At 42.9% G+C, this 20,061-nt stretch overlaps 1 protein-coding gene across 1 annotated transcript in view; it reads left to right on the top strand.

Annotated features, from left to right (window-relative positions):
* Positions 1-329: 329 nt before the first annotated feature.
* The window catches only part of TLX2 (T cell leukemia homeobox 2), a 53,916-nt gene continuing 34,184 nt past the window's right edge, over positions 330-20,061 (top strand). Inside the window, exon 1 of the mRNA XM_053700948.1 lies at positions 330-974. Coding sequence (XP_053556923.1) covers positions 575-974 — 400 coding nt within the window. The 5' untranslated portion in view covers positions 330-574. The remainder of the gene's footprint in view (positions 975-20,061) is intronic.

A 20,061-nucleotide genomic window follows, 5' to 3' on the forward strand; every position in this document is an offset into this window, starting at 1 on the left:
ATAGAGGTCTGGTATAGTTATTGCTCCAAGTATAGAGGTCTGGTATAGTTATTGCTCCAAGTATAGAGGTCTGGTATAGTTAGTGCTCCCAGTATAGAGGTCTGGTATAGTTAGTGCTCCCAGTATAGAGGTCTGGTATAGTTAGTGCTCCCAGTATAGAGGTCTGGTATTGTTATTGCTCCCAGTATAGAGGTTTGGTATAGTTAGTGCTCCCAGTATAGAGGTCTGGTATAGTTAGTGCTCCCAGTATAGAGGTCTGGTAAAGTTAGTGCCAGTATAGAGATCTGGTATAGTTATTGCTCCAAGTATAGAGGTCTGGTATAGTTAGTGCTCCCAGTAAAGAGGTCTGGTATAGTTAGAGCTCCAAGTATAGAAAATAGGCAGATCATTTTGGCACAACTAGTATAAAGTAATACTAATAATGGCACCATAATCACACCCAGTGCTCCTGTATATAACATGTTCCCAGTAGAGAGGGAATGGCAGCCTGTACAAAAGCAATGCACCCTGAATAAGGACCCCTAGACAATGCCACAAGAATTGATGGGGATCACCTACACACACTGACAAGCCCATGGACTCCCCAGAAATGGCTCAGGACTCGCACAGTCCCAGTGACACAATCACTTTTGGGATTGACCAGATCCTGAACAGCCACGAGCAGTGCAGTGGCCCCCTGAGCACCAGGAATAATGAACAGGATTACCCCGGGGGAAGCACTGTGTATAATGACAGCTACAGTAATGTGTTTAATACAGCGTGTTCCTTGCCAGGTCTACCAGCCTCATACAATCTCAATATGAGGATGGATGTGAGCATGAATGTGAATCTGAGTACTAATGGGGTGATCAGGGTGCCAGCCCACAGACCAGTGCCCCCTGCTGCCCCAACACAGCACCAAGGCACCCCCAGAATAGCCAGTCTCCCCCTTTCCTGGATGGACAGCAGGAGGCAGAGCAAAGACAGGATTACAGGTACAAAAATATTTGTGAGGGTCTCTGCTATTATGTTGGGGTATATGAGGGTCACGTAAACTCGGGAGCCTGCAGTATTACGGGGTGTAAGAGAGTAACATTGTGGGAGAACCTCTGCATGAAAATTACATTACCTGAAATCTGCAATATAACAGACGGGTACCTACAGTAATTTTGGGGTGTATGAGGGTAACATAACACATGGGTACCTACAGTAATTTTGGGGTGTATGAGGGAAACATAACACATGGGTACTTACAGTAATTTTGGGGTGTATGGGGGTAACATAGCACAAGGGTACCTACATCAATTTTGGGGTGTATGAGGGTAACATAAAACACGGGTACCTACATCAATTATGGGGTGTATGAGGGTAACATAACACACGGGCACCTACAGTAATTTTGGTGTGTATGAGGGTAACATAACACACGGAAACCTACAGTATAGTGGGGATATGAGGGTAACATAACACATGGGTACCTACAGTAATTTGGGGGTGTATGAGGGTAACATAACACACAGAATCCTACAGTATAGTGGGGATATGAGGGTAACATAACACCTGGGTACCTACAGTAATTTGGGGGTGTATGAGGGTAACATTACACACGGGAACCTACAGTATAGTGGGGATATGAGGGTAACATAACACACGGGTACCTACAGTAATTTAGGGGTTTATGAGGGTAACATAACACACGGGTACCTACAGTAATTTAGGGGTTTATGAGGGTAACATAACACACGGGTACCTACAGTAATTTTAAAGTGTAGTGCAGTAATGTGGGTGTATGTGAGTTATACTACCTTGTGTACCTGCAGTAATGTGGGTGTATGTGAGTTATACTACTTTGTGTACCTGCAGTAATGTGAGTGGATGTGAGTTATACTACCTTGTGTACCTGCAGTAATATGGGGTGTATGTGAGTTATATTGTGTATCTACAGTAATGTGGGTGTATGTGAGTTATACTACCTTGTGTACCTGCAGTAATGTGGGTGTATGTGAGTTATACTACTTTGTGTACCTGCAGTAATGTGAGTGGATGTGAGTTATACAACCTTGTGTACCTGCAGTAATGTGTGTGTATGTGAGTTATACTACCTTGTGTACCTGCAGTAATGTAAGTTATGTGAGTTATGCTACCTTGTGTACCTGCAGTAATGTAAGTTATGTGAGTTATGCTACCTTGTGTACCTGCAGTAATGTGGGTGTATGTGAGTTATACTACCTTGTGTACCTGCAGTAATGTAAGTTATGTGAGTTATGCTACCTTGTGTACCTGCAGTAATGTGTGTGTATGTGAGTTATACTACCTTGTGTACCTGCAGTAATGTAAGTTATGTGAGTTATGCTACCTTGTGTACCTGCAGTAATGTAAGTTATGTGAGTTATGCTACCTTGTGTACCTGCAGTAATGTGTGTGTATGTGAGTTATACTACCTTGTGTACCTGCAGTAATGTAAGTTATGTGAGTTATGCTACCTTGTGTACCTGCAGTAATGTAAGTTATGTGAGTTATGCTACCTTGTGTACCTGCAGTAATGTGGGTGTATGTGAGTTATACTACCTTGTGTACCTGCAGTAATGTGGGTGTATGTGAGTTATACTACCTTGTGTACCTGCAGTAATGTGGGTGTATGTGAGTTATGCTACCTTGTGTACCTGCAGTAATGTGGGTGTATGTGAGTTATACTACCTTGTGTACCTGCAGTAATGTAAGTTATGTGAGTTATGCTACCTTGTGTACCTGCAGTAATGTAAGTTATGTGAGTTATGCTACCTTGTGTACCTGCAGTAATGTGGGTGTATGTGAGTTATACTACCTTGTGTACCTGCAGTAATGTAAGTTATGTGAGTTATGCTACCTTGTGTACCTGCAGTAATGTAAGTTATGTGAGTTATGCTACCTTGTGTACCTGCAGTAATGTGGGTGTATGTGAGTTATACTACCTTGTGTACCTGCAGTAATGTGGGTGTATGTGAGTTATACTACCTTGTGTACCTGCAGTAATGTGGGTGTATGTGAGTTATACTACCTTGTGTACCTGCAGTAATGTGGGTGTATGTGAGTTATACAACCTTGTGTACCTGCAGTAATGTGTGTATATGTGAGTTATACTACCTTGTGTACCTGCAGTAATGTAAGTTATGTGAGTTATGCTACCTTGTGTACCTGCAGTAATGTGGGTGTATGTGAGTTATACTACCTTGTGTACCTGCAGTAATGTAAGTTATGTGAGTTATACTACCTTGTGTACCTGCAATAATTTGAGTATATGTGAGTTATACTACCTTGTGTACCTGCAGTAATGTGGGTGTATGGGAGTTATACTACCTTGTAAGCCTCTGAGAAAGCCGTGCTAGCGGCGAAATGTGCATCAGGCATTGTCTGTGTGCATGAGACTTGCTAATTTGTGTTTACCTGGGACATCTCTAAGCTCATATTGATGTGGCAATTGCCTTCCTTAATCAGTCATTTATAAACCGTTTCTTCTCCTGCTCTAGATACCAGTATTGCTCAGATTAGGTAATGTTGTTGGGGTCAATCCCCTTTTTAGATTAGCTTTAGAGCAATCCGTGTATTCTCTGAGCCCTCAGGGTTACGTTGTATTTGAACTATTACCCAGGGAAGTAATTCTGTTTTTGAAGTCTCACACACACAGTCCTGATCTGTTTCTTAATCTAAGTTTTAAATGTATGTCTCACATATTTATGTTATACATTTGGTACTATTTACCACTTTTTTATTCTATCATTAGTAAAAGTTACGTTTTAATAACCAGTTCTTGACACAATCCAGTTTTCAATGCATACTGTTACTATATAGTGTTTTGTGAGTGCTGGGTACTGTCAAACTTCTCTCTCTTTTTTGTACCTATATATCTATCAGACAGTCAGTACCCCCCTTCTCCTACACTTCACCAGTGAAACTAACTGGTATATAATGAATACTGAATAGATTATATATCTACTATTATTTCAGCATACTATATTATGAAGGGGTTGATATTTGCTTAAACTAAACTAACACCGTTGCCACTATTTCCACTACCTTGTATACCTGCTGTAATGTGTGTGTATGTGAGTTATACTACCTTGTGTACCTGCAGTAATGTGGGTGTATGTGAGTTATACTACCTTGTGTATCTGCAGTAATGTGTGTGTGTGTATGTGAGTTATATTACTTTGTATACCTGCAGTAATGTGTGTGTATGTGAGTTATACTACCTTGTGTATCTGCAGTAATGTGTGTGTATGTGAGTTATACTACCTTGTGTACCTGCAGTAATGTGGGTGTATGTGAGTTATATCACCTTGTGTATGTGCAGTAATGTGTGTGTGTATGTGAGTTATATTATGTTGTGTACCTGCAGTAATGTGGGTGTATGTGAGTTATACTACCTTGTGTACCTGCAGTAATGTGGGTGTATGTGAGTTATATCACCTTGTGTATGTGCAGTAATGTGTGTGTGTATGTGAGTTATATTACCTTGTGTACCTGCAGTAATGTGGGTGTATGTAAGTTATACTACCTTGTGTACCTGCAGAAATGTGGGTGTAAGTGAGTTATACTACCTTGTGTACCTGCAGTAATGTGTGTGTATGTGAGTTATACTACCTTGTATACCTGCAGTAATGTGGGTGTATGTGAGTTATACTACCTTGTATACCTGTAGTAATGTGTGTGTATGTGAGTTATACTACCTTGTGTACCTACAGTAATGTGGGTGTACGTGAGTTATACTAACTTGTGTACCTGCAGTAATGTGTGTGTGTATGTGAGTTATATTATGTTGTGTACCTGCAGTAATGTGGGTGTATGTGAGTTATACTACCTTGTGTACCTGCAGTAATGTGGGTGTATGTGAGTTATATTACCTTGTGTACCTGCAGTAATGTGTGTATGTGAGTTATACTACCTTGTGTACCTGCAGTAATGTGGGTGTATGTGAGTTATACTACTTTGTGTACCTGCAGTAATGTGAGTGGATGTGAGTTATACAACCTTGTGTACCTGCAGTAATATGGGGTGTGTGTGAGTTATATTTTGTACCTGCAGAAATGTGGGTGTATGTGAGTTATACTACCTTGTGTACCTGCAGTAATGTGGGGTGTATGTGAGTTATATTACCTTGTGTACCTGCAGTAATGTGGGTGTATGTGAGTTATACTACCTTGTGTACCTGCAGTAATGTGGGTGTATGTGAGTTATACTACCTTGTGTACCTACAGTAATGTGGGTGTACGTGAGTTATACTACCTTGTGATCCTGCAGTAATGTGTGTGTGTATGTGAGTTATATTATGTTGTGTACCTGCAGTAATGTGGGTGTGACAGACCCTTCTGTCAGTACTGAAAGAGTTACCTTTGTTCAGCTTTAAGAAGCTATTTTCTAAAGACAAGGTTGCTGCTAGCCTGAGCTATTATGTACTGTAATTAAGTTTAGTGATAAACATTCACATTGTTTAACATGTCAGAGGGCGTTTTCCTTCTATCTAATGTACAATATTCTTTCAACCCCCCAACAGGGGTCTGACCTGCATAAATACTGGGCATATAGCCTTCAATAAAGTGCATTCTGTTTTAACCTTCAATGTGGAGCCTGGTCTCATGTTTGAGGGGGGAATTAGCTGGGATGTGAGTTGCTGATCTCACATTCAGGGCATCTTCCATCTGGTATTAACCCTTGGTATCCTGTTGGTACCGTAACAATTGGTGGCAAGCGACGGGATGATCCTTATCGCCCAGAAGAGCAACTACAAGAGCCAGTAACCTCAGGAAGAGGGGGATTATTACAATACTGACCAAGATGGAAAGAGTACCAGGGACCGTAGGAACCAATGGGCTCAGCATATCAGACAGAACCCCCGAAGAAGCAAGCTTTGACCGGGTGGTCAAAATAAGACTGGCACATTATGGCCCCAACCCATCTGCGGAAATTATCGACCGGGTCATAGCAGCTGTGGAGGCCAACCTACTTCACCAAAGCGGCGCTGCAGCAGCCCAAGTCACAGCAACCCCGGTGTAAAAGAGAAAAGTAAATTTTGCAGGTTTTAAAAACTTCCTGGAAACAGAAGGAGAGATTGACGGGTACCTTGCGGATTTTGAGAGGCAATGTGCACTACACCAGGTACCCACAGAGGACTGGGTCACGCTATTATCCGGGAAATTATCCGGCCGGGCCAGTGAGGCTTTTTGGGCCATTCCAGATGAGGAAGTCGGGGATTATAATACTGTAAAAGAGGCTCTGCTCTCCAGGTATGCGGTTACACCGGAGGCATACCGGAGGCGGTTCAGAGACACTGTTAAATTAGCCGGTGATTCCTACGTTGAGTGGGCATATAAGGTGCACCGCACAGCATCTTACTGGATGGCGGGGTGCCAAGCCGTATCTGGGGAAGAGGTGCTGCAGCTATTCCTGTTGGAACATTGCTTTGACAAGTTATCAGCAGGAGTTAGAGAGTGGGTTCGGGACCATAAACCCTCCACCCTGCATGAAGCTGCTCGTCTGGCAGATAAGTATACGGATGCCCACAAACTGGATACTGCGACCACTAAGCCCCCTGCCAGAGTGGAGTACAGACCCACAGTCACCCCAGCAGCTGCCAGTTACCAACCCCCGGCGCACCGTTATACCACACGGCCTCTGGCCACGAACTACCCTCAGAGAGCCCGGTTCAATTCGCAGGGCTACTCACAACCTATTCGGTTCTTTGGATGTAAGCAACTAGGGCACAAAAGACCAGCGTGTCCCCTAAACGCAGTGAACCAAGCACAGTCCTGGAGAAGGCCCGCCGGCGGAATCCCACGTAACCCTCAGCCTGCGGCCCACTACGTAGAGGAGCAAGAATGCTGGGGCATCCTACACGAAGCAGACCCTGTGCAAGCTGCCCACCAGAATAACCGGCAACTGGTTAAAGTGAATGGGAAGGAGGTCAGTGGTCTACGGGATACTGGTGCTACCATGACCTTGCTTCAAAAGAACTTGGTGTCTGAGAAACAGCACACTGGAGACACTGTGGCTGTGAGGGCAGCAGGGGGTGCTGTGTTCCGCCTACCTGTTGCCCAGGTACATTTGGATTGGGGAGTGGGCGCTAGACCTGTGAATGTGGGGGTCAAGAAGGACTTACCTGCTGATGTTCTCCTTGGAAATAACTTGGCCCCCCTTGTTTCTGCCTATGCTCCCATGGGTCCCACCGATGTTAACCCTGTGACTACCCATGCCCAGATCCATGCCGCAGAGACTGACCCACCTGCTGCTAAGCCCCAGGAAGCTGAGCTCAGTAAATCTCTATCCGCTATTGATACGTGGAAATCCCGTTACAATGCGCTGATGAAAGAGAAGAGGAGAGCAGAGGAAAAAACACGTTTAGAACGGGAATCTCTGCTAGACAAGCTGCACCAACAGACTGCAGAAAACACCAGCTTGAGAGTGGAACATGAAACATTAAAGACAAACTTAGCAACACTGGAGGAGAAGCTGGCGCTGGCTCATAGTGAGGTGCAGCAACTCAAGGGCACCCTATGTCAGTATGAAGGGATTGTGGATACCTATAAAGAGCAGGTACAAAAACCACGTAAAGAAGCCGATGATATTTTGAAGGACTGTTTAGCCCTAGTCTGGGCACTGAAAAAGTTGAACCCTTATTTATACGGACAGGGATTCTCTCTCATAACGGGAATACAGATGGATAGTCCCGGCAAACTGACATTCCTACCACCCTAGTCCGGTCATCCCCAGGTTGACCCGCCAAAGGGTCAAGCCGGGTCTGCCAGAGTGTTCCACTAGGAGGGAGCTATGTGACAGACCCTTCTATCAGTACTGAAAGAGTTAACTTTGTTCAGCTTTAAGAAGCTATTTTCTAAAGACAAGGTTGCTGCTAGCCTCAGCTATTGTGTACTGTAATTAAGTTTAGTGATAAACATTCACATTGTTTAACATGTCAGAGGGCGTTTTCCCTCTATCTAATGTACAATTTTATTTCAACCCCCCAACTGGGGTCTGACCTGCATAAATACTGGGCATATAGCCTTCAATAAAGTGCATTCTGTTTTAACCTTCAATGTGGAGCCTGGTCTCATGTTTGAGGGGGGAATTAGCTGGGATGTGAGTTGCTGATCTCACATTCAGGGCATCTTCCATCTGGTATTAACCCTTGGTATCCTGTTGGTACCGTAACAGTGGGTGTATGTGAGTTATACTACCTTGTGTACCTGCAGTAATGTGGGTGTATGTGAGTTATATTACCTTGTGTACCTGCAGTAATGTGGGTGTATGTGAGTTATACTACCTTGTGTACCTGCAGTAATGTGGGGTGTATGCAAGTTATACTATCTTGTGTACCTGCAGTAATGTGGGTGTATGTGAGTTATATTACCTTGTGTACCTGCAGTAATGTGTGGGTGTATGTGAGTTATATTACCTTGTGTGCCTGCAGTAATGTGGGTGTATGTGAGTTATACTACCTTGTGTACCTGCAGTAATGTGGGTGTATGTGAGTTATACTACCTTGTGTATCTGCAGTAATGTGTGTGTATATGAGTTATACTACCTCGTGTACCTGCAGTAATGTGGGTGTATGTGAGTTATACTACCTTGTGTACCTGCAGTAATGTGGGTGTATGTGAGTTATACTACTTTGTGTACCTGCAGTAATGTGAGTGGATGTGAGTTATACAACCTTGTGTACCTGCAGTAATATGGTGTGTGTGTGAGTTATATTGTGTACCTGCAGTAATGTGGGTGTCTGTGAGTTATACTACCTTGTGTACCTGCAGTATTGTGGGGGTGTATGTGAGTTATACTACCTTGTGTACCTGCAGTAATGTGGGTGTATGGGAGTTATATTACCTTGTGTACCAGCAGTAATGTGAGTGTATGTGAGTTATACTACCTTGTGTACCTACAGTAATGTGTGTGTATGTGAGTTATACTACCTTGTGTACCTGCAGTAATGTATGTTATGTGAGTTATGCTACCTTGTGTACCTGCAGTAATGTGGGTATATGTGAGTTATACTACCTTGTGTACCTGCAGTAATGTGGGTATATGTGAGTTATACTACCTTGTGTACCTGCAATAATTTGAGTATATGTGAGTTATACTACCTTGTGTACCTGCAGTAATGTGGGTGTATATGAGTTATACTACCTTGTGTATCTGCAGTAATGTGTGTATGTGAGTTATACTATCTTGTGTACCTGCAGTAATGTGGGTGTATGTGAGTTATACTACCTTGTGTACCTGCAGTAATGTGTGTGTATGTGAGTTATATTACCTTGTGTACCTACAGTAATGTGGGGTGTATGCGAGTTATACTACCTTGTGTACCTGCAGTAATGTGTGTGTATGTGAGTTATATTACCTTGTGTACCTGCAGTAATGTGGGTGTATGTGAGTTATACTACCTTGTGTATGTGCAGTAATGTGGGTGTAAGTGAGTTATACTAACTTGTGTACCTGCAGTAATGTGGGTGTAAGTGAGTTATACTACCTTGTGTATGTGCAGTAATGTGGGTGTAAGTGAGTTATACTACCTTGTATACCTGCAGTAATGTGGGTGTATGTGAGTTATACTACCTTGTATACCTGCAGTAATGTGGGTGTATGTGAGTTATACTACCTTGTATACCTGCAGTAATGTGGGTGTATGTGAGTTATACTACCTTGTGTACCTGCAGTAATGTGGGTGTATGTGAGTTATATTACCTTGTGTACCTGCAGTAATGTGGGGTGTATGTGAGTTATATTACCTTGTGTACCTGCAGTAATGTGGGTGTATGTGAGTTATACTACCTTGGGAACCTGCAGTAATGTGTGTGTATGTGAGTTATACTACCTTGTATACCTGCAGTAATGTGTGTGTATGTGAGTTATACTACCTTGTGTACCTGCAGTAATGTGGGGTGTATGCGAGTTATACTATCTTGTGTACCTGCAGTAATGTGGGTGTATGTGAGTTATATTACCTTGTGTACCTGCAGTAATGTGTGTGTATGTGAGTTATACTACCTTGTGTACCTGCAGTAATGTGGGGTGTATGCGAGTTATACTATCTTGTGTACCTGCAGTAATGTGGGTGTATGTGAGTTATATTACCTTGTGTACCTGCAGTAATGTGTGGGTGTATGTGAGTTATATTACCTTGTGTGCCTGCAGTAATGTGGGTGTATGTGAGTTATACTACCTTGTGTACCTGCAGTAATGTGGGTGTATGTGAGTTATACTACCTTGTGTATCTGCAGTAATGTGTGTGTATATGAGTTATACTACCTTGTGTACCTGCAGTAATGTGGGTGTATGTGAGTTATACTACCTTGTGTACCTGCAGTAATGTGGGTGTATGTGAGTTATACTACTTTGTGTACCTGCAGTAATGTGAGTGGATGTGAGTTATACAACCTTGTGTACCTGCAGTAATATGGTGTGTGTGTGAGTTATATTGTGTACCTGCAGTAATGTGGGTGTATGTGAGTTATACTACCTTGTGTACCTGCAGTAATGTGTGTGTATGTGAGTTATATTACCTTGTGTACCTACAGTAATGTGGGGTGTATGCGAGTTATACTACCTTGTGTACCTGCAGTAATGTGTGTGTATGTGAGTTATATTACCTTGTGTACCTGCAGTAATGTGGGTGTATGTGAGTTATACTACCTTGTGTATGTGCAGTATTGTGGGTGTAAGTGAGTTATACTAACTTGTGTACCTGCAGTAATGTGGGTGTAAGTGAGTTATACTACCTTGTGTATGTGCAGTAATGTGGGTGTAAGTGAGTTATACTACCTTGTATACCTGCAGTAATGTGGGTGTATGTGAGTTATACTACCTTGTATACCTGCAGTAATGTGGGTGTATGTGAGTTATACTACCTTGTATACCTGCAGTAATGTGGGTGTATGTGAGTTATACTACCTTGTGTACCTGCAGTAATGTGGGTGTATGTGAGTTATATTACCTTGTGTACCTGCAGTAATGTGGGGTGTATGTGAGTTATATTACCTTGTGTACCTGCAGTAATGTGGGTGTATGTGAGTTATACTACCTTGTATACCTGCAGTAATGTGTGTGTATGTGAGTTATACTACCTTGTGTACCTGCAGTAATGTGGGGTGTATGCGAGTTATACTATCTTGTGTACCTGCAGTAATGTGGGTGTATGTGAGTTATATTACCTTGTGTACCTGCAGTAATGTGTGTGTATGTGAGTTATACTACCTTGTGTACCTGCAGTAATGTGGGGTGTATGCGAGTTATACTATCTTGTGTACCTGCAGTAATGTGGGTGTATGTGAGTTATATTACCTTGTGTACCTGCAGTAATGTGTGGGTGTATGTGAGTTATATTACCTTGTGTGCCTGCAGTAATGTGGGTGTATGTGAGTTATACTACCTTGTGTACCTGCAGTAATGTGGGTGTATGTGAGTTATACTACCTTGTGTATCTGCAGTAATGTGTGTGTATATGAGTTATACTACCTTGTGTACCTGCAGTAATGTGGGTGTATGTGAGTTATACTACCTTGTGTACCTGCAGTAATGTGGGTGTATGTGAGTTATACTACTTTGTGTACCTGCAGTAATGTGAGTGGATGTGAGTTATACAACCTTGTGTACCTGCAGTAATATGGTGTGTGTGTGAGTTATATTGTGTACCTGCAGTAATGTGGGTGTCTGTGAGTTATACTACCTTGTGTACCTGCAGTATTGTGGGGGTGTATGTGAGTTATACTACCTTGTGTACCTGCAGTAATGTGGGTGTATGGGAGTTATATTACCTTGTGTACCAGCAGTAATGTGAGTGTATGTGAGTTATACTACCTTGTGTACCTACAGTAATGTGTGCGTATGTGAGTTATACTACCTTGTGTACCTGCAGTAATGTATGTTATGTGAGTTATGCTACCTTGTGTACCTGCAGTAATGTGGGTATATGTGAGTTATACTACCTTGTGTACCTGCAGTAATGTGGGTATATGTGAGTTATACTACCTTGTGTACCTGCAATAATTTGGGTATATGTGAGTTATACTACCTTGTGTACCTGCAGTAATGTGGGTGTATGTGAGTTATACTACTTTGTATAGCTGCAGTAATGTGTGTGTATGTGAGTTATACTACCTTGTGTACCTGCAGTAATGTGGGTGTATATGAGTTATACTACCTTGTGTATCTGCAGTAATGTGTGTATGTGAGTTATACTATCTTGTGTACCTGCAGTAATGTGCGTGTATGTGAGTTATACTACCTTGTGTACCTGCAGTAATGTGTGTGTATGTGAGTTATATTACCTTGTGTACCTACAGTAATGTGGGGTGTATGCGAGTTATACTACCTTGTGTACCTGCAGTAATGTGTGTGTATGTGAGTTATATTACCTTGTGTACCTGCAGTAATGTGGGTGTATGTGAGTTATACTACCTTGTGTATGTGCAGTAATGTGGGTGTAAGTGAGTTATACTAACTTGTGTACCTGCAGTAATGTGGGTGTAAGTGAGTTATACTACCTTGTGTATGTGCAGTAATGTGGGTGTAAGTGAGTTATACTACCTTGTATACCTGCAGTAATGTGGGTGTATGTGAGTTATACTACCTTGTATACCTGCAGTAATGTGGGTGTATGTGAGTTATACTACCTTGTATACCTGCAGTAATGTGGGTGTATGTGAGTTATACTACCTTGTGTACCTGCAGTAATATGGGTGTATGTGAGTTATATTACCTTGTGTACCTGCAGTAATGTGGGGTGTATGTGAGTTATATTACCTTGTGTACCTGCAGTAATGTGGGTGTATGTGAGTTATACTACCTTGGGAACCTGCAGTAATGTGTGTGTATGTGAGTTATACTACCTTGTATACCTGCAGTAATGTGTGTGTATGTGAGTTATACTACCTTGTGTACCTGCAGTAATATGTGTGTGTATGTGAGTTATATTATGTTGTGTACCTGCAGTAATGTGGGTGTATGTGAGTTATACTACCTTGTGTACCTGCAGTAATGTGGGTGTATGTGAGTTATACTACCTTGTGTACCTGCAGTAATGTGTGTGTGTATGTGAGTTATATTATGTTGTGTACCTGCAGTAATGTGGGTGTACGTGAGTTATACTACCTTGTGTACCTGCAGTAATGTGTGTGTGTATGTGAGTTATATTATGTTGTGTACCTGCAGTGATGTGGGTGTATGTGAGTTATACTACCTTGTGTACCTGCAGTAATGTGGGTGTATGTGAGTTATATTACCTTGTGTACCTGCAGTAATGTGGGTGTATGTGAGTTATATTACCTTGTGTACCTGCCGTAATGTGGGTGTATGTGAGTTATACTACCTTGTGTACCTGCAGTAATGTGGGTGTATGTGAGTTATACTACCTTGTGTACCTGCAGTAATGTGGGTGTATGTGAGTTATACTACTTTGTGTACCTGCAGTAATGTGAGTGGATGTGAGTTATACTACCTTGTGTACCTGCAGTAATGTGGGTGTATGTGAGTTATATTACCTTGTGTACCTGCAGTAATGTGGGTGTTTGTGAGTTATACTACCTTGTATACCTGCAGTAATGTGGGTGTATGTGAGTTATATTACCTTGTGTACCTGCAATAATGTGGGTGTATGTGAGTTATACTATCTTGTGTACCTGCAGTAATGTGGGGTGTATGCGAGTTATACTACCTTGTGTACCTGCAGTAATGTGGGTGTATGTGAGTTATACTACCTTGTGTACCTGCAGTAATGTGTGTGTGTGTATGTGAGTTATATTATGTTGTGTACCTGCAGTAATGTGGGTGTACGTGAGTTATACTACTTTGTGTACCTGCAGTAATGTGTGTGTGTATGTGAGTTATATTATGTTGTGTACCTGCAGTAATGTGGGTGTATGTGAGTTATACTACCTTGTGTACCTGCAGTAATGTGGGTTTATGTGAGTTATATTACCTTGTGTACCTGCAGTAATGTGGGTGTTTGTGAGTTATACTACCTTGTATACCTGCAGTAATGTGGGTGTATGTGAGTTATATTACCTTGTGTACCTGCAGTAATGTGGGTGTATGTGAGTTATACTACCTTGTGTATCTGCAGTAATGTGTGTATGTGAGTTATATTACCTTGTGTACATACAGTAATGTGGGTGTATGTGAGTTATACTACCTTGTGTACCTGCAGTAATGTGGGTGTATGTGAGTTATACTACCTTGTGTACCTGCAGTAATGTGGGTGTATGTGAGTTATATTACCTTGTGTACCTGCAGTAATGTGGGTGTATGCGAGTTATACTACCTTGTGTACCTGCAGTAATGTGGGTGTATGTGAGTTATATTACCTTGTGTACCTGCAGTAATGTGGGTGTATGTGAGTTATACTACCTTGTGTACCTGCAGTAATGTGGGTGTATGTGAGTTATACTACCTTGTGTACCTGCAGTAATGTGTGTGTGTATGTGAGTTATATTATGTTGTGTACCTGCAGTAATGTGGGTGTACGTGAGTTATACTACCTTGTGTACCTGCAGTAATGTGTGTGTGTATGTGAGTTATATTATGTTGTGTACCTGCAGTAATGTGGGTGTATGTGAGTTATACTACCTTGTGTACCTGCAGTAATGTGGGTGTATGTGAGTTATATTACCTTGTGTACCTGCAGTAATGTGGGTGTTTGTGAGTTATACTACCTCGTATACCTGCAGTAATGTGGGTGTATGTGAGTTATATTACCTTGTGTACCTGCAATAATGTGGGTGTATGTGAGTTATACTATCTTGTGTACCTGCAGTAATGTGGGGTGTATGCGAGTTATACTACCTTGTGTACCTGCAGTAATGTGGGGTGCATGTGAGTAATATTACCTTGTGTACCTGCAGTAATGTGGGTGTATGTGAGTTATACTACCTTATGTACCTACAGTAATGTGGGTGTATGCGAGTTATACTACCTTGTATACCTGCAGTAATGTGGGTGTATGTGAGTTATACTACCTTGTATACCTGCAGTAATGTGGGTGTATGTGAGTTATACTACCTTGTGTACCTGCAGTAATGTGGGTGTATGTGAGTTATATTACCTTGTGTACCTGCAGTAATGTGGGGTGTATGTGAGTTATACTACCTTGTGTACCTGCAGTAATGTGTGTGTATGTGAGTTATACTACCTTGTATACCTGCAGTAATGTGTGTGTATGTGAGTTATACTACCTTGTGTACATACAGTAATGTGGGTGTATGTGAGTTATATTACCTTGTGTACCTGCAGTAATGTGGGTGTACGTGAGTTATACTACCTTGTGTACCTGCAGTAATGTGGGTGTATGTGAGTTATATTACCTTGTGTACCTGCAGTAATGTGGGTGTATGTGAGTTATACTACCTTGTATACCTGCAGTAATGTGTGTGTATGTGAGTTATACTACCTTGTGTACATACAGTAATGTGGTTGTACGTGAGTTATACTACCTTGTGTACCTGCAGTAATGTGTGTGTGTATGTGAGTTATATTATGTTGTTTACCTGCAGTAATGTGGGTGTATGTGAGTTATACTACCTTTGTACCTGCAGTAATGTGGGTGTATGTGAGTTATACTATCTTGTGTACCTGCAGTAATGTAGGGTGTATGCGAGTTATACTACCTTGTGTACCTGCAGTAATGTGGGGTGCATGTGAGAATTATTACCTTGTGTACCTGCAGTAATGTGGGTGTATGTGAGTTATACTACCTTATGTACCTACAGTAATGTGGGTGTATGCGAGTTATACTACCTTGTGTACCTGCAGTAATGAGGGTGTATGTGAGTGTGACAGACCCTCCGGTCAGGACTGAAAGCGTTAACTTTATTTTCTAAATACAAGTTTGCTGGCATCAGCTATAATTAAGTTAGTGATAAACATTCCATTGTTTAATCACATCTAGAGAGCAGACGCCTAAGTGATAAGAAAATCCAAGTGTGTGTCTTGTGTTAAGTTGTTATCAGCTTGAGCAAGGTATTCTATTGTATCATGTCAAAGGGCGTGTTCCCTCCATCTAATGTACAGTATTCTTTTCAACCCCCATCTGGGGGGTCAGACCTGCATAAATACTAGGCATAGCCTTTTAATAAATGTCATTCTGTTTTAAACCTGATGTGAAGCCTGGTCTCATGTTGAGGGGGAAACTGATTGGGGTTGTGAATTGCTGATTCCCTATGCAGGACATTGTTCATCTGGTATTAACCCTTGGTATCCTGTTGGTACCGTAACAATTGGTGGCAAGCGACGGATGAACCTTATCGCCCAGAAGAGCAACTACACAAGCCAGTAACCTCAGGAAGAGGGGGATTATTATAATACTGACTAAGATGGAAAGAGTACCAGGAACAGAAGGAACCAATGGGCCCAGCATATCAGACAGAACCCCTGAAGAAGCAAGCTTTGATCGGGCAGTTAAAATAAGACTGGCACATTATGGCCCCAACCCATCTGCGGAAATTATCGACCGGGTCATAGCAGCTGTGGAGGCCAACCTACTTCGCCAAAGCGGCGCTGCAGCAGCCCAAGTCACAGCAACCCGAGTGGAAAAGGGAAAAGTAAATTTTGCAGGTTTTAAAAACTTCCTGGAAACAGAAGGAGAGATTGATGGGTACCTTGCGGATTTTGAGTGGCAATGTGCACTACACAAGGTACCCGCAGAGGACTGGGTCACGATATTATCCGGAAAATTATCTGGCCGGGCCAGTGAGGCTTTTCGGGCCATTCCAGATGAGGAAGTCGGGGATTATAATACTGTAAAAGAGGCTCTGCTCTCCAGGTATGCGGTTACACCGGAGGCATACCGGAGGCGGTTCAGAGACACTGTTAAATTAGCTGGAGATTCCTACCTTGAGTGGGCATGTAAGGTGCACCGCACAGCAGCTCACTGGATAGCGGGGTGCCAAGCCGTATCTGGGGAAGAGGTGCTGCAGCTATTCCTGTTGGAACATTGCTTCGACAAGTTACCCGCAGGAGTTCGAGAGTGGGTTCGGGACCATAAACCCTCCACCCTGCATGAAGCGGCTCGCTTGGCAGATGAGTATACGGATGCCCGCAAACTGGACACTGCTACCACTAAGCCCCCTGCTAGAGTGGAGTACAGACCCCCAGTCACCCCAGCAGCTGCCAGTTACCAACCCCCGGCGCACCGCTATACCACACGGCCTCTGGCCACGAACTACCCTCAGAGAGCCCGGTTCAATTCGCGGGGCTACTCACAACCGATTCGATGCTTTGGATGTAAGCAACTAGGGCAAAAAAGACCAGAGTGTCCCCTAAATGCAGCAAACCAAGCACAGTCCTGGAGAAGACCTGCCGGCGGAATCACACGTAACCCTCAGCCTGCGGCCCGCTATGTAGAGGCGCAAGAATGCTGGGGCATCCTACATGAGGCAGACCTTGTGCAAGCTGCCCACCGGAATAACCGGCAACTGGTTAAAGTGAATGGGAAGGAGGTCAGTGGTCTACGGGATACTGGTGCTACCATGACCTTGCTTCGAAAGAACTTGGTGTCTGAGAAACAGCACACTGGAGAAACTGTGGCTGTGAGGGTAGCAGGGGGCACTGTGTTCCGCCTACCTGTTGCCAGGGTACATTTTGATTGGGGAGTGGGCGGTAGACCTGTGAATTTGGGGGTCATGAAGGATTTACCCGCTGATGTTCTCCTTGGAAATAACTTGGCCCCCCTTGTTTCTGCCTATGCTCCCATGGGTCCCGCTGATGTTAACCCTGTGACTACCCGTGCTCAGATCCGTGCAGCAGAGACTGACCCCCCTGCTGCTAAGCCCCAGGACGCTGAGCTCAGTAAATCTCTATCCGCTATTGATACGTGGAAGTCCCGTTACAATGCGCTGATGAAGGAGAAGAGTCACGTAGAGGATGAAATGGTCACGTTAAATAATCATGTAACAGTGCTAGCGGGAGAGAAGAGGAGTGCAGAGGAAAAAGCACGTTTAGAACAGGAATCTCTGCTAGACAGGCTGCACCGACAGACTGCAGAAAACACCAGCTTGAGAGTGGAACATGAAACATTAAAGACAAACTTAGTGACACTGGAGGAAAAGCTGACGCTGGCTCATAGTGAGGTGCAGCAACTCAAGGGCACCCTATGTCAGTATGAAGGGATTGTGGATACCTATAAAGAGCAGGTACAGAAAACTCGTAAAGAAGCTGATGGGATTTCGAAGGACTGTTTAGCCCTAGTCTGGGCATTGAGGAAGTTGAACCCTTGTTTGTATGGACAGGAATTCTCTCTTATAACGGGAATACAGATGGATTGTCCCAGCAAACTGACATGCCTACCACCTCCTAGTCCGGTCATCCCCAGGTTGACCCGCCAAAGGGCCAAGCCGGGTCTGCCGGAGTGTTCCACAAGGGGGGAGCTATGTGACAGACCCTCCGGTCAGGACTGAAAGCGTTAACTTTATTTTCTAAATACAAGTTTGCTGGCATCAGCTATAATTAAGTTAGTGATAAACATTCCATTGTTTAATCACATCTAGAGAGCAGACGCCTCAGTGATAAGAAAAGCCAAGTGTGTGTCTTGTGTTAAGTTGTTATCAGCTTGAGCAAGGTATTCTATTGTATCATGTCAAAGGGCGTGTTCCCTCCATCTAATGTACAACATTCTTTTCAACCCCCATCTGGGGGGTCAGACCTGCATAAATACTAGGCATAGCCTTTTAATAAATGTCATTCTGTTTTAAACCTGATGTGAAGACTGGTCTCATGTTGAGGGGGAAACTGATTGGGGTTGTGAATTGCTGATTCCCTATGCAGGACATTGTTCATCTGGTATTAACCCTTGGTATCCTGTTCGTACCGTAACAGTGAGTTATACTACCTTGTGTACCTGCAGTAATGTGGGTGTATGTGAGTTATACTACCTTGTGTACCTGCAGTAATGTGGGTGTATGTGAGTTATACTACCTTGTGTACCTGCAGTAATGTGGGTGTATGTGAGTTATACTACCTTGTGTACCTGCAGTAATGTTGGTGTAAGTGAGTTATTACCTTGTGTACCTGCAGTAATGTGGGTGTATGTGAGTTATACCACATTGTGTACCTGCAGTAATGTGAGTGTATGTGAGTTATACTACCTTGTGTACCTGCAGTAATGTGAGTGTATGCGAGTTATATTACGTTGTGTACCTGCAGTAATGTGTGTATGCGAGTTATACTACCTTGTGTACCTGAAGTAATGTGAGTGTATGTGAGTTATACTACCTTGTGTACCTGCAGTAATGTCGGTGTATGTGAGTTATACTACTTTGTGTACCTGCAGTAATGTGGGTATATGTGAGTTATATTACCTTGTGTACCTACAGTAATGTGGGTGTATGTGAGTTATATTACCTTGTGTACCTGCAGTAATGTGGGTGTATGTGAGTTATACTACCTTGTGTACCTGCAGTAATGTGGGTGTATGTGAGTTATACTACCTTGTGTACCTGCAGTAATGTGGGTTGTATGTGAGTAATATTACCTTGTGTACCTGCAGTAATGTGGGTGTATGTGAGTTATACTACCTTGTGTACCTACAGTAATGTGGGTGTATGCGAGTTATACTACCTTGTGTACCTGCAGTAATGTGGGTGTATGCGAGTTATACTACCTTGTGTACCTGCAGTAATGTGGGTGTATGTGAGTTATACTACCTTGTGTACCTGCAGTAATGTGGGTGTACGTGAGTTATACTACCTTGTGTACCTGCAGTAATGTGGGTGTATGTGAGTTATATTACCTTGTGTACCTGCAGGAATGTGGGTGTATGTGAGTTATATTACCTTGTGTACCTGCAGGAATGTGGGTGTATGTGAGTTATACTACCTTGTGTACCTGCAGTAATGTGGGTGTATGTGAGTTATACTACCTTGTGTACCTGCAGTAATGTGTGTGTATGTGAGTTATACTACCTTGTATACCTGCAGTAATGTGGGTGTATGCGAGTTATATTACCTTGTGTACCTGCAGTAATGTGGGTGTAAGTGAGTTATACTACCTTGTGTACCTGCAGTAATGTGGGTGTATTTGAGTTATACTACCTTGTGTACCTGCAGTAATGTGGGTGTATGTGAGTTA

This window comes from Bombina bombina, chromosome 2 (assembly GCF_027579735.1).
Source record: "Bombina bombina isolate aBomBom1 chromosome 2, aBomBom1.pri, whole genome shotgun sequence".
Lineage (NCBI taxonomy): Eukaryota > Metazoa > Chordata > Amphibia > Anura > Bombinatoridae > Bombina > Bombina bombina.